This window comes from Schistocerca cancellata, chromosome 1, assembly GCF_023864275.1.
Source record: "Schistocerca cancellata isolate TAMUIC-IGC-003103 chromosome 1, iqSchCanc2.1, whole genome shotgun sequence".
Lineage (NCBI taxonomy): Eukaryota > Metazoa > Arthropoda > Insecta > Orthoptera > Acrididae > Schistocerca > Schistocerca cancellata.
In genome coordinates this window covers 1123889862-1123915165 of record NC_064626.1, presented here as the reverse complement: position 1 = coordinate 1123915165, position 25304 = coordinate 1123889862, and the positions used below count along the sequence as shown (strand labels likewise).

General features: G+C 41.6%; 1 protein-coding gene across 1 annotated transcript; it reads right to left on the bottom strand.

The window, feature by feature from the left end:
• Nucleotides 1–424: 424 nt before the first annotated feature.
• Nucleotides 425–7923, bottom strand: LOC126133271 (autotransporter adhesin BpaC-like). The gene is made up of 3 exons (XM_049915186.1): nt 7843–7923; nt 1430–2408; nt 425–1329 (listed from the first exon to the last, which is right to left on the bottom strand). The coding sequence occupies exons 1-3, from the start codon at nt 7921–7923 to the stop codon at nt 425–427; spliced, it is 1965 nt and encodes a 654-aa protein (XP_049771143.1).
• Between the last annotated feature and the right edge of the window lie 17381 nt (nt 7924–25304).

The window sequence follows — 25304 nt, the reverse complement described above, 5'->3', positions numbered from 1 at the left end:
AAGCAATCAAAGCAGTCAAAGAGTAAAACTTCTGAAGAAGATTTGTTGCAATATTAAGATTTTCAAGGTATATATTAGAGAAGGCTAACAAAACTATATACCTTTGTAAATATCTCAGAATACCTAAAAACATTATCACCCTATCACCCTGTATGTATAAAAAATGGTGACCCACTTCAGCCCACCTGCCACTTATTTCTGAAGCAATATCTTCCACATATAAACAGGTGGAGAAAGGATCACCTACAATGAATCAGTAAGTAAAATATATGTGGATTTAAATTTATGTGTGCAGAATGTTACTACCAGAACAGAAAGATATAGTAAACTCATAATAATGGAACATAAAATGAAAATTTTTATTCAAAATACATGGAGCAAAGACAAATAATTTAGATTCAAAACAAAACACATTATTTCAGTTTCACTTTTTTGTAAATGCACATTTAGCTGGGGCTCCAGTTAGCGAAAAAGATGCAGCAAAAGGTGGAGGGTCTGCGAAATTGATTACTTGTCCCTCTGAAGGAAAAGCTGTTTCTTCAAACAACACCTCTGTGGAGGCATGAGAGACAACCACATCAACATCTCTAGAAAGGTCAACACCTACTACATCATCAACTGCATCCTGATTACCTCCTGCGGCATCACCATTTTTGTCATCACCAATGCATTCCAAATCATGCCCACTATTGCAGATGACATCTGCTGCATCGTTTGCTCCATCGTAGATCTCACCTGCAAAAAGACCACTTTCACTAAAGCCATTAGTTTTCAGATCAAACTCTACATTGCAGCTGACACCTTCCACATGATTGACATCATCAATGGTGTTGCCTGCATTATCATTAATTTGATAAGAGCTGTTGGCTTCCGAATCATGCTTTTCATTGTGGCTGACAGCTGCCTTATCATTGTCTCCATCAGTGCTGTCACCTGCAGCATGTTCACTTTGATAAGTGGCTTTTTCTTTCAAATCATGGACTTGATTCTGTGTGGCACCTGCCTTATTATTGTCTCCATCAGTGCTGTCACCTGCAGCACGTTCACTTTGATAAGTGGCTTTTTCTTTCAAATCATGGACTTGATTCTGTGTGGCACCTGCCGTATTATTGTCTCCATCAGTGCTGTCACCTGCAGCACGTTCACTTTGATAAGTGGCTTTTTCTTTCAAATCATGGACTTGATTCTGTGTGGCACCTGCCTTATCATTGTCTCCATCAGTGCTGTCACCTGCAGCATGTTCACTTTGATAAGTGGCTTTTTCTTTCAAATCATGGACTTGATTCTGTGTGGCACCTGCCTTATCATTGTCTCCATCAGTGCTGTCACCTGCAGCATGTTCACTTTGATAAGTGGCTTTTTCTTTCAAATCATGGACTTGATTCTGTCTGGCACCTGCCTTATTATTGTCTCCCATCAGTGCTTTCACCTGCAGCACGTTCACTTTGATAAGTGGCTTTTTCTTTCAAATCACGGACTTGATTCTGTGTGGCACCTGACTTATTATTGTCTCCATCAGTGCTGTCACCTGCAGCACGTTCACTTTGATAAGTGGCTTTTTCTTTCAAATCATGGACTTGATTCTGTGTGGCATCTGCCTTATCATTGTCTCCATCAGTGCTGTCACCTGTAGCACGTTCACTTTGATAAGTGGCTTTTTCTTTCAAATCATGGTCTTGATTCTGTGTGGCACCTGCCTTATCATTGTCTCCATCAGTGCTGTCACCTGCAGCATGTTCACTTTGATAAGTGGCTTTTTCTTTCAAATCATGGACTTGATTCTGTGTGGCACCTGCCTTATCATTGTCTCCATCAGTGCTGTCATCTGCAGCATGTTCACTTTGATAAGTGGCTTTTTCTTTCAAATCATGGACTTGATTCTGTCTGGCACCTGCCTTATCATTGTCTCCATCAGTGCTGTCACCTGCAGCATGTTCACTTTGATAAGTGGCTTTTTCTTTCAAATCATGGCCTTGGTTCTGTCTGACAGCTGCCTTGTCATTGTCTCCATCTCCGCTGTCACCTGCATCATTACTAGCTTTGTAACGTTCACTGGCTTTATAATATTTCCCCCCACTTATGTTGGCAGATGCTGCTTCTGTATCTCTGTAACCTTCAGTAGCATTAAGTGCATTGTGGCCATTGCTATTTGAGACACCATCTTTAACCAAAGTGCCCCATGCCACATCATAAATACTATTGCACCTGACATGTTCTGTGTCATGATATTGAGTTTGGTCATTGCCCTTCGCATCTTTACTTCCATCATGGAGATCTCTTGCCACGGAATAAGCTCCTCCATAGCTGTTACCTTGAGTTTGATCACCCCCAGCCTGGCTGTCACCTTCCGCGTCCTCAGCTCGACGTCGGTCACTGTGTGCCACAGCTCTTTCGGCCTTCGTTTCATCCTGTTAAATGAAATACACGTTACATTAAAAAGATGTCTTTGTATTATACTACACATGCTTGCAGAGAAATACAATAAATTAACATGTTGTTTCTAATATTAGTGTTTGGGAAGACTTAAGAATTGATATGTGTAAATGGTGGGAAGAAAGTTTGTTTTTGTAGTTTTTGATCTGAAACCTTTTCATTTGCTACAAAGACAGTGTTCCCAACAACATTCACCAAAAAGTGAGTTACATTGTGCACCGCACTGCAAGACGTGTTAACATTGTTTAGGAGACAGTTCCTGCATATATTTCATTTAACTGTCAGACATTATGCCCTGAGTGAGCTATGTGGAGATCCTCCATAATTTTGAATATAGTCTAGCCACTGAGTCTATTACTGTCAGAGGAAGCTTGCAAGACTAAACGCTAGAAAAACGAAGGATTTTTTTTATATATAGGCTGGTCTCCACTTTAGGGTTTTATGTGTTCCCTTCTGCCCTTGCAGACACCATTCAGCAGCAGGTGACAATCTATCAGGAGCTTATCAATAAATAGAATCTACATACAATATCAGCCACACAGAACAATGGTGCATTTGAAACAACACCGAAGAATGTGACACAGATGAGTGCCTTTACCTATATATTCACCTCCTCCTGCAACATAAGACCCAGATTCCAATAATGATGGAAGTACAGGGCAAATATCAGAATGGACACTCATTCTAGTCTCAGAACTGTATAACAGCTTCTTCTCTATGTTGAATCTACAACCTGCACTGTCTGCTCTACACAAAACACTTCGTCAGTCAGTCAGAGTACACCGTGGTGTGTGATGCTCACTAAGCACTGAGACAAAAGGACCTTTTATATGTACTTCTGACAAATTTTGAACAGGGGTTTACTGTCTGGATTTATGGTCGTAAACAGCTATGACAGTGTTCCAGCACCAAAGTAAGACCTCCAGTGTGGATTCACGAAATCAGATGGTTAATATTCCATTTTCGGTCTCTGTTTTAGAACTACCAGTCCACATTTGACAGTGTTAAGGGAGTGATATAAGAGTCTTCCCTTCGTTACATCACTTTGAATCTTCCTCAATCTGAAAAATTAAATGATACCAACTGGTACCAGCTGGGGACTTCATGAGCATCTGCCTATATTGTTGCGTTCGCCTTTGTCTGAATGGTATATCAGATACCAAGTTGACTCTCACCAACTTCCATGATAGAGCGTTACTTCCCACAGTAGCGTTGTGAGTACAACGCTCTTTATTACAGCCTTACATACACACATCAAAAAACGTTTTGCATCACCCTGGTTTCCCAGAACTCCTGAAGATAGACGTTGACTGTAGATATTGTATCACAGACATAGTCCCTTTGACTGTTCAGAGATGTCACTAAACCCGCCCAAAGACATAAACAACCGTGCATGAGCAGCGCCTATTAGATGGAGGGGGTTCGACAGCCGATCAGTTCCAGTCATTCCACCAGGAAGGAGATACATGGCTCGTGTTGCCTTTACTTCAACCATGCCCAGTCTATACCGCAGTTCGATCGCGTCCGCATTGTTACTTTATGCCAGGAGGGCCTTTCAACAAGGGAAATGTCTAGGCCTCTCCGTGTGAACCAAAGAGATGCTGTTCAGACATGGAGGAGATACAGAGAGACAGGATCTGTCGATGACATGCCTCGCTCAGGTCGGCCAAGGGCTACTATTGCAGTGGATGACCGCTAGCTACGGATTATGGCTTGGAGGAACCCTGACACCAATGCCACCATGTTGAATAATGCTTTTCCTGCAGCCACAGGACGTAGTGTTACGACTAAAACTGTGTGCAATAGGCTACAGGATGTATAACTTCACTCTCGACGTCCATGGCGAAGTCCATCTTTGCAATCACGACACCATGCAGCGTGGTACAAAAGGGTCCAACAACATGCCAAATGGACTGCTCAGGATTAGCATCACGTTCTCTTCACCTGGTCAGGCTGAACGCCTTAAACACACTGTCCAGCGAGTGCAGCAAGGTGGAGGTTGCCTGCTGTTTTGGGGTGACATTATGTGGGGCCGAGGTACGCCGCTGGTGGTCATGGAAGGTGCCGTGGCGGCTGTACAATACGTGAAAGCCATCCTCCGACTGATGGTGCAACCATATCGGCAGCATATTGGCGAGGCATTCGTCTTCATGGACAACAATTCGCGCCCCCATCGTGCACATTTTGTGAATGACTTCCTTGAGGATAACGAGATCGTTCGACTAGAGTGGCCAGCATATTTTCCAGACATCAACCCTATCGAACATGCCTGGGATAGATTGAAAGGGGCTGTTTATGGAAGACGTAACCCACCAACCACTCTGAGAGATTCACGCCGAATCGCCGTTGAGGAGTGGGACAATCTGGACCAACAGTGCATTGATGAACTTGTGGATAGTATGCCACGACGAATACAGGCATGCATCAATGCAAGAGTACGTGCTACTGGGCATTAGAGTTACCGGTGTGTACAGCAGTGTGGACCACCATCTCTGAATGTCTCGCTGTATGGTGGTACAACATGCAAGGTGTGGTTTTCATGAGCAATAAAGAGGGCAGAAATGATATTTATGTTGATCTCTATTCAAATTTTCTTTACACGTTCTGGAACTCTCGGAAGCGAGGTGATGCAAAACGTCTTTTGATGTGTGTATGTTTGTTGCACATTAAGAAGCAAAGTTCAATGATCGTTGTCTACGAAAAACTTGTATGAGTTCAACTCTTTATCCAGACTAACAAAAACGTTTTACCGATAATTTTAATCAATCATATTGTTGAGAGATGGATGTGATAGCTGGCCTGACTCATGGCACAAATGTTCGCTCAGTCGAGCTGCTCTTACGTCATGACCTGAAATGTCTTAATGTAGCTATCAGATGGAATGATGCGGTGTTAGAAATGGTGGTGATGCCAGCTGACTTCGTGCATGTGCTTCTGCTATTCGGGACTGTCGATGTAAGGAGCTTTGCTAGCCTTTTTCTACGAGACTTAACAGTTCTTCATCAAAATATGCAAGTGATAAAAAATAAAATATACGAGAAGTTGACCCTCAATCCTACAAATGCGACGTATTGCATCAGTGAGAACTGACGTAGATGCAAAGAAATAAAACATATATTAGTATCATTGTATGAAAGAACAGACTCTTAAGTGTAGAACTTCGTCAAACGGTAGAGGAATATCCATTTAAGTCAGAAAGGAACAAAGCTGATAAAGACAATCACATTGAATTAGCAGATAATGAAATAATCAGGCTCAGAAATATAAAGAAATTAATAATTTTCTTTCTGTGTAGATCACCTAATGGTAGTGAGTGTATTTTTTAAAATCATGTAATGGAAGTTGTAGATAAAATATCAACCACGAAACAAAGATCAACCACAAAATAAACTTAATTCTGCACAGAAATTGCGAACATTAACACCAATGTCACGGATGAAATGAGTTGCATTTTCAAACATCCATCACAACTTTGGTTTGTCACTATTGGTGAACAGTGAAAGGACAGGATTATTAATCTCGTGCAACAAATAAGGCAGGAAAAAGATTACGTAGCTGTAGAAATACTTAAGATTCTCACAGCTGATTATTATTAAATCAAGAGTGGAAAAAAATTCCACGCACTAAAGGCGTATAAAAGACTTTCATCTGAACACAAAGTGCAAGTTTTGTTAAGAGAACTAGGAATCTGAAACTAAGATGAAATGTACAGAGAAATCAACATTACCACAAAATATTATTTACACTGAACTCTGAAAAGACACCTTCAAAAGTACCCACATGTGGCAGAAAAACGAGTGGATAACGGAGGGCATTAGGAAGTCCTCAGTTCCAGGAAAAAAGAGTCGTAATGAGGCAGAGTATGCAAATTTTTACAGCAGCTACGAAATGATTTGTAGGATGTTCCTGAATACTGTAAAATACATATCTAGCTTAAGGCCCAAGAGACAAAAGTGGTTGCTTGGGGTCGCAAGATGAGGGCAGCATCTGAGGCATCAATGTGTAAAATGCGTCATAATTAGCTCCGAAAACTGGCTTTGGTTAATGTTTACAAGGGAGGGTGGCAGGGGCCACCAAACGATACGTCGCTTTTGTGAATAAATGTTCTTTAATCGGCATTGCACCCTTAAAATCCAGCTACAGGAACTAGAATCTAAATAGTCAAATGAGTGTGAATTCCTAAGAGACCAAACTGCTGAGATCATCGGTCCCTAGGCTAATACACTACTTAAACTAAACATTTAGCTACAATATAGCAGGTCAGCAACTGGAATTCCATAAATTATCTGGGACTAGGCATTAGGACTGATTTAAAATGGAATGACCATATAAAATTAATCGTCGGTAAAGCAGATGCCAGACTGAGATTCACTGGAAGAATCCTAAGGAAACGCAGTCCGAAAACAAAGCAAGTAGATTACAGTACACTTGTTCGCCCACTCCTTGAATACTGCTCACCGGCGTGGGATCCGTACCAGATAGGGTTGATAGAAGAGATAGAGAAGATCCAACGGAGAGCTGCGTGCTTAGATACAGGATCATTTAGAAAACGCGAAAGCGTTACGGAGATGATAGATAAACTCCAGTGGAAGACTCTGCAAGAGAAACGCTCAGTAGCTCGGTACGGGCTTTTGTTGAAATTTCGAGAACATACCTTCACCGAAGACTGAAGCAGTATATTGCCCCCTCCTATGTATATCTCGAGAAGAGACCATGAGGATAAAATCAGAGAGATTAGAGCCCACACAGAGGCATACCGACAATCTTTCTTTCCACGAACAATACGAGACTGGAATAGAAGGGAGAACCGATAGAAGTACTCAAGGTACCCTCCGCCACACACCGTCAGGTGGCTTGTGGAGTATGGATGTAGATGTAGATGTTAAGAAGAACACGCTCACCCATGCCCGAGGGAGTACTCGAACCTCCGGCGGTAATGGCCCCGTAATCCGTGACGTGGCGCCTCGAACCGCGCTGCCACACCGCGCGGGTGACCTTTCTAATAGCGTTAGTCATGAAGAAAAAATACTCTCTGACGATGACAGCAACATTATAGCCAAAGAGAAAACAAGTGGTTCCTAATACAGTAGAAATTTTGACACCTGCTGATGGATACGAAGGACGAACTAAGCTAACGTACAGGCAATTGGATACGTGTCTCGGTCAACATGTTCTTTGCTTACTGTTAAGAGGTACATCGGTAGGAAGATTCAGAGGGTAGACGGTAAAGGGGAAGCAGCAAATCGAAGACTTGTTGTTACTAAATGCCACTCATCAAGGAAGCTTTACAACCTGCACTATGTGTTGTACCAAATTACATTGTGATGTGATAGCCAGTGGTAGCAATAAATGAAATTTGTGTGCTCCTAGGCATTACCGTTGAGTTTTACGTTCCTAGGCATCGCTTACCTGTTGATGATCACTTCCTTCATCTTCGTCTGCCTCACATTCTCGGCAAGGACACAATATCCTCTTCCAAAGAGGAGCCATCTGCAAAGAGAAGACATCACCTCAGGTGTTGTTCTGAATCTTTTGCATATTATGTTGTTTTGAGGTCGTTTTCCCTTTCAGATGTCACATTCCCAATGGAGCATCGGAGAAATATACTGTCAGTAAGCAAAAATGGCTCTGAGCACTATGGGACTTAACTTCTGTGGTCATCAGTCCCCTAGAACTTAGAACTACTTAAACCTAACTAACCTAAGGACATCACACACATCCATGCCCGAGGCAGGATTCGAACCTGCGACCGTAGCAGTCGCGCGGTTCCGGACTGCGACTGTCAGTAAGCCTCAAAAACAATTCGTCTGCAGCTCGTGGTCTAGTGGCGCCGACACTGTAGCTCAGTGTGTTCGGTCAGAGGGTTAGTTACCCTCAGTATTAAAAAACTGAGTGAACGGGTCAATGATCACTTGATCATGTGTCATAGGACGTCCGCCCCCACAAATTCAACGAACAATAACGAACAAAATGAGATCAGAAAAAAAGTGGCTTGCGCTACTGCCCCTGGATCACGTGGTCCTGGGTTCGATTCCCGGCCGGTTCGGGGATTTTTTTTTTCCGCCCGGGGACTGGGTGTTTGTGTTGTCATGAAAGTGGCGAGATTGGACTGAGAAAAGATTGGGAATTTGTATGGGTGCTGTTAACCATGCAGTTGAGCGCCCCACAATATAATCATCGAGAACAAAACAGATTTCTCTGGTTTTCCTGTCTTTGTGACTGTATGTGCCAGTATTTGGAAGGAAACGTGTCACTTGAACTTTCTGAGGCGTACGCTCATGTAATCTATGTAGTGGTGCACACCGTGAAGCAGACTGCTTCCCTCGTGGCGCCTACTGCTGAATCTTGATGAGCATAGTCATGAAGCTCTTGTGGTCACTAAACGAAACCGTGACGAAATGTGCCGTGCTTCTTTCGATCTTATCGACTGCCTTTAATATCCTACCTAGTAAGGGTCCCACAATGACGAAAAATACTCATAAATGGGCCCAACGGCTGTCGCCTGAGCTACCTCCGTCATGTATGAATGAAGTCACCACAGGATACTTACAATAAACCCCAGTGTGGCACGTACTGTTGTTAGAAAAATTTCATATCGGTTTCCACGTTAGGCCGCTACTCACGAATACTCCTACCTACTTTTCGGTTTATGCTGTTCACAGTGGGTTATATCCAGCAATAAGAATTGAGCTGTCACGCCCATTTGTGTACAGTAACAAACAGTGGTTTACGCTAAAGTTCAACTGGAAGTCCCTGTACCAAGAGTCGACCCTGGGCAGATCTTGCCGCATTTCTCTAAAATTTTCTTTCATTGCATCTTCTCTGTTTATAACAGTACCACCCGCGGACAGCGCCGAGTAACTTCTGGCGACATACAGGAGACCATTTATCTGTCCCCTAAACTGAAATGGACTTCCAGCACTGTCCTGGGGCACGTCTCAAGATGATTTTACACTTGACCGATACGCCCCATCGCGCGACTGCTACGGTCGCAGGTTCGAATCCTGCCTCGGGCGTGGATGTGTGTGATGTCCTTAGGTTAGTTAAGTTTAAGTAGTTCTAAGTTCTAGGGGACTGATGACCACAGATGTTAAGTCCCATAGTGCTCAGAGCCATTTGAACCATTTTGATACGCCCCATTAATAGCGACGTGTTGATTTCTGTCTGCCAGGAGGCCCTCCGTCCAGTCAGGAGTCTGGCCAAATATACTGGAAACTTGTTATTTCTTCTCTAGATGGCAGTGCGGAATTGTATCGAACGACGTCCGCAAGTCATGGAACACGGCGTTAACTTGGGTGCCGTCAGCTGCTGTCATCTCGATCTCATGAAGGAACAGAGCGAGCTGGGATTTGCAAGACCTCTGTTTTCACAGTCCATCGTGATAACTACAGAGGACATATTTATTCTCCGGAATGGTTGCCCTTCGGGGAAACAAGACAGGCCTAAAGGCAGAAGAATCAGCAATGATCAACGGCATGAGGATGCGTAAGGCAATGAAAACCACTGCATTACACACACATATTGTGTAATCGCCAAGACGTGGGTCTGTAATTGAAGAAGTATAATGACGATTGTAACCTCCCCCTCACTTATCGACCTCAATGACAGTGAAAAATTAAACCGCGTGAACTTAATGGAAATTTGGGAAAAGCAATCGTTACCGAAGTTAATCTGTCGGTAAAGAGGGAGGAAAGGGTTACATCTAAATTGAAAGGAAAAATGCAAATGAAATTGGTGGAAATTAATTTTGAGGAAAGGGTAAAATTAATAAAGAAAGTAATTGTGCGGTCGTTACGTTAACAATTAATTGGCGTTAATTAGATATTTGAGATTTGGGGGAAATTACGGTCGCCAGTTCTATGGACAACTACTATAATAACTGAAAATGAAAGATTAATGCACATATAATTAGCACTAAAAGCGTGGCAGTTGAAGGTTGATATGTGTTGTGTGAAAACTGAATGTTTGTCAGAAGTAATAAATTTTGCTACACTCTGAGTTAATTTAGCAAAAGAATTAATAAAACCGGAAAATTGAAATTTAATTTGGTGACTGAAATTAATAGTGAACTTTGTTTCTGAAGCACTACGAAATTCAATAAAATAAGGTTAGTCTTGGGCTACCTCAACAGTCATTTCAAAAGCTACTTGAATCTACGCAATTTAGAAATAAGAGATTTAACTTTGAACTTGAATTAAATGATTTTGAACATTTAACAATAGTAAAATTTAGTACATACCAAGCTGAGCTGCAGTCACAGGTAAGCTAAAATATGGTAACAAAACTCGCACTCTTAATTTCTGCTTGTGAAATCTAAATATTGTAGCCAGCTATGAATACTTTAACTGAACTTTGAAATTAAAGCAGTGAAATGGAATGATATTACTTTAATGCTGGCGTATGAATTTCAACGACACTCGGGTTCATTCTAGAGAAGGAAGGGACCCTACTTGGTAATGCAATTGGGACAATGAGCAACAAAGGTTCATGCTAAGTAGCTGTAATTTTGTGATGCAACAATTTTAAAAGTTGGAAAAGCTGAGGTCTGCCATACAGTTCTAAAACTTTACGTGCTTCCAGTCTTCCTTGTTAGTTGATTGAAGGATTGCAGTCGTCGATCGAGGAGGTGGCGACAGTCACTCAGTGTCGGCCGTCGCTGTTGTAGAAGCTGGATGTTGGTGCGCCTTCTTCTCGACACGGTCACCAGGCGAAACGGGCTCTTGATGTGCGCCAGATAATGCTTCCCGTCCGCGACACCGTGTCAGAAACTATCGTAGCAAGTCGAGCGCAATTACATGCTGCCAAACCCCGAAAGCGCGGCAACTCGCGGGAGCGTCATACAACACTCCTGCTCCAGCGCCCTACTCCAGCCAGACTCTCCTCTGCCCGCGCTCCACGCGGCAGAGTTAACACTACCAAAGATCCTAAATACTTTGGTACTTTGGTTCTCCACACGACCTATCGATGTAGTCGTTCGATAGCATAGTTTTCCCTAGGCAAGACCCAGCGTAAAAATACAAATAATATTTACAAAACAAACCAATTATACATCGATATATATATATATATATATATATATATATATATATATATATATATATATATATATATAAGCGAAACAATTACAATATAAAAGAGACAGAAATGTCATATCTTCAGGTAGCAAAATAAGGGAAACATTTATAGTACAATAGATGGAAATGGGAGGATATGCGTTTCCGGCGTTACACGATCTCTATGTTGGCAAAATATTTCGGAATGATTGCCATTCGGATCTCTGGGAGGGGCTGCCAAGGGGAGGTGGCCATGAAAAAGAGACTGAATAATCGATGAAAGGATAACGTGCTACGAGTCGGGGCGTGGAATGTCAAAAGTTTGAACGTGGGGGGAGGGGGGGGGGGGAAGCTATAAAATCTGAAAATGGAATGAAAAGGTTCAATGTGGATGTCAGTGAAATGAAATGGAATAACGTCAAATATTTCCTGTGAAATGAATATAGGGTAATATCAACAGCAGCAGAAAATGAAATAACGAGAGAAGGGTTTCGTTATGAATAGAAAAGTAGGACAGAGAATGAGTTGCTGTGAACAGTTCAGTGACAGGTTGTCCTCATCGGAAGAGAACAGCAAATTAACACCGACGTCGCACCCTGGAGATGAAAAGATATAAAAAGTGTGTGAGGATACTGAACGGGTGATTCAGTACATAAAAGGAGATGAAAATGTAGCAGTCATTTGTGACTGGAACGCGGTTTTATGGGAAGAAGTAGAAGAACGAGTTACTTGAGAATATGGGTTTGGTACTAGAAATGAGGGAGGAGAAAGACGAATTGAGTACTGCAGTATATTTCAGCTAGTACTAGCCAATCCTATGTTCAAGACTCACAAGAGGAGGAGGTGCGCTTGAAAAATGCCGGGAGGATTTCAATTACCTTACCTCGTGGTCAGGCACAGATTCCGGAGTCAGATACTGGATTGTAGTCGAACACAGGAGCAGATATAGATTCATATCACATTTTAATAATGATGAAGACTATGCTGAAGTTTAAGATAAATGCGCAAAAAGTAGGTTACGGAAGTACTAAGGAATAAAGGGAAGTTCGTTAAGGCTATACTACTGCGATAAGTAATAGTTCTAACATTCCTGCAAATAATCGAAGACATTGAAAAATCAAGACAAACTCATGGGATCTGTCGACCAGGAAAAAGCATTCGAGAATGTCAAACTGTGCAAAATGTTGGAAATTCTGAGAAAAATAGGGTAAGCTATAGGGAGAGACTGGTAATACACAACATGTACAAGAACCAAGAGGGAACAATAAAATTGGAAGACAGAGAACGAAGTTCTCGGATTAAAACGTTTGTACGACAGGGTTGTGCACTTCGCCCCTACTGGTAATTTATACGTCTAAGAGGCAGTGACAGAAATAAATGAAAGGTCGAAGAGTGGAATTAAAATTCTGAATGAAGGATATCAATGATAAGATTCGCCGATGACACTGCTATCTTCAGCGAAAGGGAGGAAGACTTACAGGAGATGTTGAATTAAACGAAAATCGAAGAAAGACGAAAGTAAGGAGAAGCTATACAGTTTGAAAAGCTGAGGTCTGCCATACAGTTCTAAAACTTTACGTTACTTGAGAAACTTAACATCAGGACTGGTGATGATGAAGTAGATGAAGTTAAGGAATTCTGCTACCTTGGAAGCAAAATAGCCCATGACCCACAAAGCAATGGGGATATAAAAGGCAGACCAGCCCAGGGGAGAGGGACTGAAAAAAGCCTGCTGATCAAACATCGATCTTAATTTGAGAAAGAAGTTTCTGAGAATGTATGTCTGAATCACAGCATTGTATGGTAGTGAATCAGGGACAGTGGGAAAACGGGAACAGAAAAAGAATCGAAGAATTTGAGATGTGGTTTTTCGGAACAATGTCGTAAATTAGGACTGACAAGATAAGGAACTAGGAGGTTCTCTACAGAATAGGCAAAGAAAGAAACGTAGGGAAAACACTGACAAAAAGAAGGAACAGAATGATACACACCGGTTAAGACATGGCGGCATAACTTCCATGATACTAGAGAGAGCTGTAGAGGTAGAAACTGTAGAGAAAGCCAAAGATTGGAATACATCCAGCAAATAATTGAGGATGTTGGTTGCAAGTGCTACTCTGAGATTAATAGATTGGCAATGGAGAGGAATACGCGGCGGGCAGTATGAAACCAATCAGAATACTAATGACTCAGAAAAATATACAGAAACCAAACATATTACAATTTTTGATTACGTTGGTAAGTAGAAACGCTTATTTCGAACTCATTGGACATTTCTCGCTGTGTCAAGCTTATATTTGTTTTGCCTTCATTGATTGTGATTAAGATTTTGATTTCCTGAAGTATACTTTCATAGTAACTTCGCGTCACCAGTATTGAAAAAGAGGTGCTTTCGGATTTTGCTTGGTACTGAACGATATTTACGTTTCTCCAGCGTACTGTACAGTACTCTGACTTTTCTCTCTTGATAGTATACCTTGACAGCCATAGAAATGGATGTCTTTTATTGACTGTGCAGGTAATCTGCTGTCTGTTTATTGTCGCATTTGATAAAGGCAAATATTTTCCCAGCTATCGTAACAGTCCTAAATAAATGTAGTGTGACGAGGGCCTCCCGTCGGGTAGACCGTTCGCCTGGTGCAAGTCTTTCGATTTGACGCCACTTCGGCGACTTGCTCGTCGATGGGGATGAAATGATGATGATTAGGACAACACAACACCCAGTCCCTGAGCGGAGAAAAATCACCCACCCAGCCGGGAATCGAACCCGGGCCCTTAGAATTGACATTCTGTCGCGCTGACGACTCAGCTACCGGGGGGCGGAGGTAACAGTCCTTATAAAGCCTGTAGTAAATGATGACATAACACTGGACACAGATTTCCTGTATTAACTGAGCAGAAGATTTCGTGTTTGGTTGTCGGCGGAAGATGAAAGACGTAAAGCTAGTGAGTCGTTTTTGTAAACAAAGACCGAGAAAGGTGGCACAGTTGTTATGACACAGGAAGCGCCTTTTGGAGTTCGGCGGTTCAAGCCGGCCGGAGTGGCCGTGCGGTTCTAGGCGTTACAGTCTGGAACCGTGCGACCGCTACGGTCGCAGGTTCGAATCCTGCCTCGGGCATGGATGTGTGTGATGTCCTTAGGTTAGTTACGCTTAATTAGTTCTAAGTTCTAGGCGACTGATGACCTCAGAAGCTAAGTCGCATAGTGCTCAGAGCCATTTGAACCATTCGGTGGCTCAAGCACCGTCTTGCCATCCAGATTTACGTTGGCGTGGTTCGCCGCAATAGCTCGAGGGGAATGCTAGGATGGTATCTTTGAAAAGGATACGCTCGATTTTCTTCCTCACCCTTCTCCAGTCTGATCCTGTACTTCGTCTCTAACGACTTCGTCGTCCCTTTTTTACATGCTTGGTGTAATTTTCGATAAAGCTATCATTCCACATAAAACTCTGTAGTTGGCACCGGTTTTGGTCACCTGAGTGTCTCAGTGAATATCCGGTAGATTGAAATTCCCCCGCTTTACCATATTATGATCTGGAAATTTATGACCGGGACTCTACAAATTTTAAAGCTTTTTCTACTGAATGAATGGGTTTTTAGTGAGAGAATGGGTCTTACATTCCAGATCGCCTCCTAATTCGAAATCCATTAGTGTATGCAGGTATCAAGACGGAATGGAAAGTGAAAAGTTGAGCGGTCACTGCAAATGATGGCCATGTTTATTCCAGATCAAAAAATTCAGCTCTCTGCGTAGGAAATCCATATTACCTGCTTGGACAAACTGTCTGATGAACCCAGAATGCCTCAGTCGTGTCTGTACTTTTGTCGTCAACACAATGCGTCCTATTGACAGAGTTCATAACGTAATACCGTGAAGATGTCATCTGTTACTAGAATTTTAGGATGCCCCGAACCAGCTGAGACACAAGTCACGGTCTCAGCAGCGTTGGATGTACTACGTCGTGCCTATTTTTGCTGCTTTAAATGGTTTCGGACCGTGGCCCATACAAACAAACACGAAGTTACGCAAGTGTGAGACGAGATTAACTTGAAGGGTTTTCGTATATAAGACGTAGAACACAGAGAAAAAAATTAGCATGATAATTGCACAGATTGATAGCGTGGATATAAATAAAACGAGTGTTGCATCGTTTACAATGATTATTATTCCGCACACGAACTGAAATTACAGAATCAAACAGGGAAGAAGTAAAAACTTAAAATTAGTGTTGAAGTATCTTTTTAAAAAGACTAAAGAACTAAAAAATACGATTTCAGGCTCGAATGTTCGTACAATTTCTCACTAATGGGGTGAGAGGTCATCAATACAAGTGCTCCCTTTTCGAAAATGTTTTTGTTGTTCTTGCAAAAGTGATTCTACAATTGGCTTTAACCAGTATTTTAATATATCGGTGCACAATTTACAGATAGAATTTAAAATAATTATAACTCTATAGTTTGTGGGTTTATCGGTTTCCCCATCGTAAACATAGAAGAGATAGTGGCCGTTAACCTTGCATCGGGGATCCACATTGTAAGCCAGTAGGTCTTTAGTAGAAGAAGAAGAAGAAGAAGACGGAGTTTGAATAAAAATACACCATTCTTTACGAGTTTTATATTTATGCCCTCTGTTTTTATTATTTTGATTTTTTATTAATGTCTCTTACTCTCCTAAATTAAGGTAGTCAATATTTTTTACTAATTCTCCAGTCCTAATTTCAGGATTAGTACAAACATCTGCCTCAGAGTTAAACAAAATACTTTTATAATGCTCAGTTCATCCATATGTGTTATCACATCCATTCGGGAGTTGTCTCTTTCTGTTTTATTTATATTGATTAATAATTTATGGGCGAAGTGTTGACTCCCATACACATCATGTTTCACCTCATTTACGAATTTTTACCAAATGTCACCCTTTGCTGTTATTATTAGGGGTTTTGCAATATTTCTATCAGCTATACAGTGTTGTCTAGCTGGATCCGTCTTTAGCTTTTCAGTTTCGTTGTACCATGTTCTCAGATCTTTCTTTCGCTTCTAGGTGATTTGTTTGCCCATTACCTCGTTTACTGCTTCTTTCATACAGTTATTTATATCCTGACTTTCCTCATTAGTATCCTTCTTTTTGTCATTCTCTACCAAATATCTGTTTAATCTTTGTTGATAGAGGTCTGTAATTTCCTTCATTTTCTATTCTAGCTGTAAACTGTTTCTTGGGTTTTGACCATATACTTCTTAGAAGTATTTTAAACATCAGCAGATAATGATTGCTCTCTCTCTCTCTCTAATATATATATATATATATATATATATATATATATATATATATATATATATCACAACCTCTAGGCCTATATGCTGTAACATTGTCCACTAGAATTTCCCCTTTTCTATCATCTACCACATAGACTATGACTGATCTAGAACCTCTGCCAGGCCACGTGTACTTTGAATATCCCTTATCCATATAGGTATTAGTTACCTTAAAGACGTTATACGTGCAAAATTCTCACATCTTCTCACCTTTAATGTTAACTGCGGCTTCCCTAAACTTTCCTACAGTACTCTGGAGATGGCTGTTCACAACTCGAGCATTCGAGTCTCCATACAAGTATAGTATATCAGTTTTATTAACCTCTTTGATAACAGATTGTGATTTCTGGTAGAATATTTCCATCTCTCCTTTTCTGCCTTCTTCTGAACTATAAATCCCTACTATCGTCATATGTTCTCTGGCTATTTTAAAACGGACTGACATAATGTTATGCTGTCATTCTTTATTTTTCATTTCTGGTCTACCATTATTGCAATTCCTGCTTTCGCCCTTATATTTTGTGACACTACTCGTACAGTGGATGACACTTTCTGCACAGTTTCGGCAGTTTAGCTAGCGCGACTTCACTCTTTATGCCGATGTTGCCCATTATCCACTGGAGACAGATCGAGTTTTGAAGGTCTTTCGGTGTAGCAAAATAGCTCGCGACGTACAGCGGTGGACAGTTTGCAGTTATTCTCGAAGTGGTCTCGAAAGGGATAACTGAGCAACCAAGGAGTTTGTCGAATTGCAGCTCTGTTGCATATAGTACGGCCTGTAACTGAGAAATAACTCAGCTGTTAGCACGGGCGTTCATTTCGCACCAAGAAGTGTTGCCTTTGCCTTACCGCCTCATCAAATATTTCAGCTGCTTTAGAGATGCCTAGTATTTCCTAGTCATCGACTGTCATTTCCAGGCTTTGGCGACGTTTCCGACAAACAAATCAAATAATATGTAATGTTATTAATCACATGCAGAACGCATCATTAAATCAGAGGGCTCGCTCAGCCTCACTAAAATACGCCACTGTTAGATATCTGTAAAAGGAAGCTGACTCCACAGATGTCAATAACTGCTGGTCAGTCTCACCCCTTATATCACTTTCGAAAACCTCCTACGAAGGTAACGTACTTAATGGCCATCACTCAACTGTGCTGAAGTACTAAATTTACTTAATTGCACTATGAAGTTCAAATGGGTTTCACTACTGTGGCATCGCTATACTTCTCTAAACGGACAATAAAAATTTTAGATGAGTTGTTGGATCCGTCAGTAACTTCACGGATGCATATGATTGCGTTAGTCAAAGCATTCTGCTAGCGAAATTATGTTTATCTTCGATGTTTCTCTTTCATTAAGTTTCTCTTCATACTTAGCAAACAAGACGCAGAATGTTGCACAGAAAAGTTCGAGTAAACGAAGGGGAACGCTATGTCATGTGCATGGGTAGAAAGCCACAATGGGCATTTTGCACTGTTCGAGCATAGACCCATTAATTTCTTTGCTCTGTGCTAATGATGTACCATTTTATTTGAATCAGGAGAGATCATTAGTACATTTAGAAGATTATAAAAACATTATTTTCGAGCTGAGTAAAGTCAGACAAACAGAGAAAATAGCAAGAGAAATGGGTTGTCTTTAAAGTGCGAGAAAACACAGTTCATCTACATTTGTAATTTCGAAAGGACCTCACCTCCTATTGGTAAAGTGAGACAACAAAAACTAATAAACAGGACAGAGAGTCCTAAGATCTTGTCTATACCTTTCGATAAAAATGTAAACTGAAAAAAAAAAAACATATGAAATCTTTACGTTCATCTGTTTTTTGCCCTAAGAATAATTACTAACTTTGTGAACACAGAAATCAGTGAGTTAATGTATTTTAAATATTTTCATTCACTTATTTCACAATCTGCCCATGGAAATAAAGTGTTTCGAAGACAGCAGAAATGTATTCCAGCGTAGAATAACATCGTTTCTCCTTAAAAACTCTCTTTTACGACAGAGGAATCCTTCAATACAAACAAGTAGTCAGTCATCAGCTACGGCAACACTACTAGATATATTTATCTTTCGGACTTTCCCATGCGTCTCAATACTCTACTTTTCCTATCCAAATTTGGCCTGCTTTTTTATATATGCCGTCAGTCCATCGTCCATTAAGTCATCCTCCAGCACAGTATCTGTTCTGGTCATAAGAGGATTCCATAAGTGGCTCCTATAATCGAGAAACTTTGACGTTAATTACTAACTAAACTTTTGACTGAGATAAAAAATGGAAGAGGAAATTTCATCTGCAGGTTATATGTACCCTTTGCAGGTGATATTTACGTACACACTGAAAACCGTGTGCATTCGGCAAACGGCCTGCAGTCACCAAGGTCTCTCCCGGCCCACCTCGGCAAATGTTTTGAATTTCAAAGCAACTCTTCTGCGGATTTCGTTTATCTTCCGAACTAAAATTTTTCACACGAAAAACGTGTCTACGCTCTTGCAGCCTGCTACATTACAGTTCCTGCTGTACTTCCAATAATATTCATAATAACATTTCGGCCTGTAAGATTTTGTTTCCTGTGTACGTGTGGTTTCTCTTTCGATAAGGAAACGTCTTTTGCTGTCTCCAATACTCGACAAATTCTCCCCTGCAGGAAGAGACCATCGAGAAATGTGGGCGCTTGTAATACCTCTGCGTTTATACCTAAAGGTTTCGGGATTACAGCCACATGATGTCGATATCTTGCCACGATAATTCGACTGACAACATTCGGCTATCTTTAGAAGACGGCTGAATGGTTGTAAGTCGATATTTTGAAACGTGGAAACCATGGTCATCCGGTTTCAATCCCAAAACTTCGTGGACATCCATTACGCTGGGAGAACGCCAAAAATCGCCTCTCCCTGATTCTTTATATTTCGTTATCATCACTCGTACATCTTCTTTGACTCTGTAGGGGACTTTTTCTATCGAATGCTAGCGCTGCTTTTTCGTATTGTCAACCTTTTTGTGATCATTGATCCGAGACTCCATTAATGCTTTGGCTAATGATTCCCGATCAGTAGGTAATAGCCCAGATTTTTTCTTAGTGCGGAAATACAGTTCGTTATTTATTTCGTTTGCTGCCACGTTGCAGGGCATTCTCCATATATCTTCACCAATTATTTCCAGTGATTCATCTCTTTTTCGTATTATTAATTGACACTCGGGTTATCCTGCTGCTTTCTGGTATGTTGTTCTAGCTAAACCCGCTTTCAGTTGTTCTTCCACTATATCAAAACCTGAATTTGGCGTTAGCATGCGAAGTGAAAACGCGTTTGCATCTACATCCAGATATTGCCCAAATCTTTAGACCTGCAAGGTAAGGCTGTATTTTCTGAGCGTACTGAAAGTACATGTTAGTCAACTAACAACAGCTCATTTCGTCCAAGATTAATCTTTAGCATTTCCGTCGCAAACTCTACATCTGTATACTGTGAAGGTATGGAATTTAGCTGCGTTAAATTCGGAATTCTTCCTTTCAGCGTTGGAGACGCGACGTTTCCTGTACCCTCATCATCCTTAAATGAGCATGCGGGTCTATAATCAGGTCCTAATAAAGTTTACGTGACAAAATGTCACACAAAAGCGTCTTTTTTACTTTTATCATATTTTGTATTAGTCAACTATTGGTTTCGAATATTATAATTTGTTTGAAATACTCCGTGGGCGGCGTGTGGCACTTGCAGTCCGTCAGCAAGCGTCCCTCCCTCACAGCAGGTGCTGACTGGAGCTATCAACATCACACCAAATTCCAAGTAGGGCATCGGAATACTAAACTACAAGAGTCACCAGTGAAGACTCAAGAAAGCAATGTCAACAACGTTGACTCGAAATTCTTTTAAAATTTGAAGTTAATGTGAGTCTAGCATCAGCTCAATATACATCATCTCTGTGCAAAAGAAAACACTAAATGTAGATTGTTATATCGTCGAAAATCATTCTGAAAAAGTAGAAACAGAAGAACAGTTATTAATTAAGGTTTTATGAGGATACCCTTATCGAGATTATATATGCTATTTCTACCACGAACCCTTTCAGAACACACTCCACAAAACACTGCAGAGTCACTCCACTTCCTATTCCATTTGCAAATCAGTCTGTATGCCCCTGTACGAGCTATAATCTCACTTATTTTGTCCATACGATCCTTATGCGAGATGGACTTGCAGTACTGTCCGTCGGTTTTGACCAGTGCCGTAGCGAACATGCGACTTACGTTGTAAAGGGCACGGTGACTATAGCGTCATAACATTCGCGATATTTTGAAATGTAAATGTCACAGGCAGTTTTGGTTACCACAGTTCACTACACTGGGAAAAATAGTTCGAATTGCAATTATTATAATCAATCACACATAAACAACATAAACATAATACGCATCTATAGTTGGAGTCACGAACGATAACGGTCGAGTTAGGTTCGTTCTGTGCACTTACGTCACACATTAGCCGAAAGCTAATGAACATTCAATAGTTTTGTGAGCGCTCTGCTGTTAATGCCATAGCTAATGCGAGCATTAAACGTGATCGTAGCGAGTTGTTTGGTGAATTTCTATTCCATTCGTCGCGTATTGTCATCGCTGATGGTGGTGGTTGGTTGGTTGGTTGGTTTGAGAGAGGAGACCAAACAGTGTGGTCTTCGGTCCCATCAAATTAGGGACGAGTGAAGAAGGAAATTGGCCGCGCCCTTTCAACTGAACCAGACCGGTATTTGCCTGAAGCGACGTAGCGAAATCAGGGAAAACCTAACTCTCGAATGCGAGTCCAGTATGTTAACTACTGGCCCACCTCATTCGGGGTGGTGGTGGTAAGTGACAAATTCTGCAGAAGCAAGCGAGAGACATAATTTGCAGGATATACACTCTCTTCAAACGGAAACCACGCCCATGCGCGGACCGCAACTGCCGTTTGGAATAGTGAACAACGCAATCCGGACCTGTGCCTCGACCATGGGCGAACTGCCATAGCTAGTGGATTGGACTATAGTATCGCTAAATATAGCACCACATCTGCAGTGGGGACCATAATACAGAAAAGGAATTAAAAACGTCTTTATCACAAAGAAAAAAAAGACTGACAAATCGACTAATATTTTGTTTCCCATAGTAAAGTCATCAGAACATGAAAAAAATTGTAAAATCATTTCGGAAAGATGTCTATATGGTACGATAAATGGGAATTGACCATACATAATGAAAAATATGAGATCATCCACATGAGTACTAAAATGAATCTCTTAAATTTGGGTTCCCCGATAAATCACACAAATCTGAAGGCTATCAAATGGTTCAAATGGCTCTGAGCACTATGGGACTTAACTTCTGAGGTCATCAGCCCCCTATAACTTAGAACTACTTAAACCCAACTCACCTAAGGACATCACACACATCCATTCACGAGGCAGGAATCGAACCTCCAATCGTAGCGGTAGTGCGATTCCAGACTGTAGCGCCTAGAACCAGTCGGCCACACCGGCTCTAAAGGCTATCAATTCGATTAAATACCTAGCAGTAAGAGTTCCGAACGACTTAATTAAGAATGATCACACGGATAATGTTGCTGGGAAGGTGAACCAAAGATTGCCTTTTATTGGTAGAATACACAGAAGATGCAAGAAATCGACGAAAGAGACAACACTAATGTTGTCCGTCCTCTTCTAGGGAATTGCTGTGTTGTACGGGATCCTTACCAATGGATTAACGGAGGACATCGAGCAAGCTCAGAGAAGGGCAGCTCGTTTTATATTATCAAGAGATTGGCGAGATACTGTCACAGGTATGAGATGCGAGTTGGGATGCCGGTTATTCAGTTTACTGACGAAATGTCAATCACCAACTTTTCCCACTGAATGTCAGGATATTTTATTGTTGGCAACCTACATAGAGAGAAATGACCATTGCAACAAAATAAGAGAAATCAAACCTCGTGTAGAAAGATTTAAGTGTTCATTTTTCCACACGCTATTCGTTAGTGGAACGGCAGCGAAACCGAGCTTTCGATGAAGCCTCTGCCATGCACTTGAGTGTGAACTGTAGAGCAGTCATGTAGATGCAGAAGTAGATACCCATCAGAAGTTTAAAAAATGTCGAAAGCAATGAAAATATGACATCAAATAGCGCTATAAAAGATGCAGTTGTAAATGCATCCCAAGAAGTGGCGTCACGTTAGATATTACCAGTACGTCACTGCTCAAAGCCGGTGGATAGTATCGAGAATTTCTCTTGACCCGACTCTAGAGCCAGCAGAATCAAACTGCAGTCTGCCGCAAACGCTGGTCATCTCTTCTCTCCAAGGATTCGTGCCTAAACTCACTTTCGTTCTTCGGATGCTCCATTCGGAAATACAACAGGAAACATACTGAATAATAGTGGTACTAGATGTACCCTCAGCCACATACCGTAAGTTGGCTTGCTTGGAATACACTCACCGTGTACATGTAGGCTCCATATACGAGATAGACTGTTTCCTGTCTTTTTCATATTTGTTACCGGTGCTCCCTCTCGCATCCCTCGCCTTCCTTATTCGCCTGTTCCACGTTTAACTACGCAGCCAGCCATAAGCTGTGAGCCGCTGTGCTGACTCACCGTCCCTGGTGTCCGGACAGCGTCTTCACCTCCTCCTGCGTTCCAGCAGAAGTCGTCGACAACAGTTAGCTTCTCGTAGTGAACACTGCCGTCACTGAGCAGTTCTCTGTCACCAGTACCGATCGTATACAGATGGTAACTTCTCACAAACTTAAGCTGTAGCTTCGTGAACGAGTCAGTGCAAGGGATCAAAGCAGCCAAGTGTTTCTATGCAACGACACGGGTCAAGTCGCGCGGTTTTCCATTGTTGAGACCGTCGATGGGACGGAGGCTACAAAGCGACGATCCATTTTGACTAAACCACTGCGACCCACTGATCTGACTGTACATAAATGGTTCGCTGTAATCATAGTTCTTTGGAATAATCACAGCATTCAAGACATTAATCAAACGACTGACAGGAGAATTCTTTTCCTAAAATGATGAACAAACTGATACATAGTTTAAAAGTGTACTTTCATATTCACCGTTTCTGTTTATTTTTGTAATAGAAGTTTCACTGCTCAAGGCTGTTGAAAGTGGTGCTGGTGTGCAGCTAAAAGTGAGCTTAGACCCAAGAGCGACAAAGAATGAAGGAATAAACCTTTTACCTTTGGGACAGTGTTCTTCCAGCTGCTCTGATGCGGCCATTACTCCTCTCCTACACTGACCTCTTCGTCTCAAATCAGCACTTACACGCAAAATATTTATTAACGTACATCTAGATCTACATCTGTTCTCTGTTAACTCTTCTGAAGTACATGAAAAAGCGTGTGCATCCCATTGTACCAGGTTTTAGGGCTTCTTCCCGTTCCATTGATGTGTAAACTGGACATCAGCTCTGGGAGATAGTTGAGGATGAGAAATAAGCAGTCAACAGTTAAACACTTTACAGCATTGTTTGTTGTGGAAAAACGATCTCAAAATGGAAACCTTAGAACATACAAGAATCAAAACATAATGCCAGTAATTTCAACTATCAGTATTGTCGTATTACACTAAAAACTAAACTCCTCCCGAACAGGCCAGGATGCCCAGAGGTACCGACCAGCCATCGTCTCATCCTCAGCCCACAGGCGTCACTGGATACTACGGATATGGAGGGGCATGTGGCCAGCACATCGCTCTCCCCGCCGTATGTCAGTTTCCGAGACCAGAGCCACTACTTCTCAATCAAGTAACTCCTCCGTTTGCTTCACAAGGGCTGAGTGCCAACACCGCTCGGCAGACCGGATGGTCACCCACCCACGTTCTAGCCCAGCCCGACAGTGGTCAACGTCGATTATCTGACGGGAACTGGTGTTACCACTGCAGCAAGGCCGTCGGCAGTGTTATCATATACAGGACATTAAATAAGTTGACCATATACAGGAAGGAAAAAGTTTTGCATGGTTTTCATATGAAAAGCCACATCTTTAAGATAACATTCTGAACATATTATTTTTCATTTCCCTTGCCACACTGTGATAATCTACCATTCAGAGATGGTTTCAGCTTCAATATCATCATCATGAAGTTAAGCTTTCATCATTGCAATACCCGTGAATACCCTCTGTGTGATGAACACATCCTCTTTTGCTGTCATTTTTTCACATCCTGACTTTTTACCTTGTGAATTAGCAGCTGACTTATAAGACGGCCAACACCATATTGAATTTCAGTATTACCAATGGAGGGCGCCACGGACTTACAAGTCATTTTCAGCCAGGTGTCTGGATGCTTTTGATCACATAGTGTAGCTCCATTTTGCAGTGGACGGTATGCTTTAACGACGAGAACACGCGAAAAGTTTACGAACTTAACCATTTCGGAAACGCGTCCGCCGTTGACCCCAAGTCAATGATCATGCCGTTCTGAACATTAGATAAATCACTCGGTTTCCGCATTACGACATTGGCTGCACT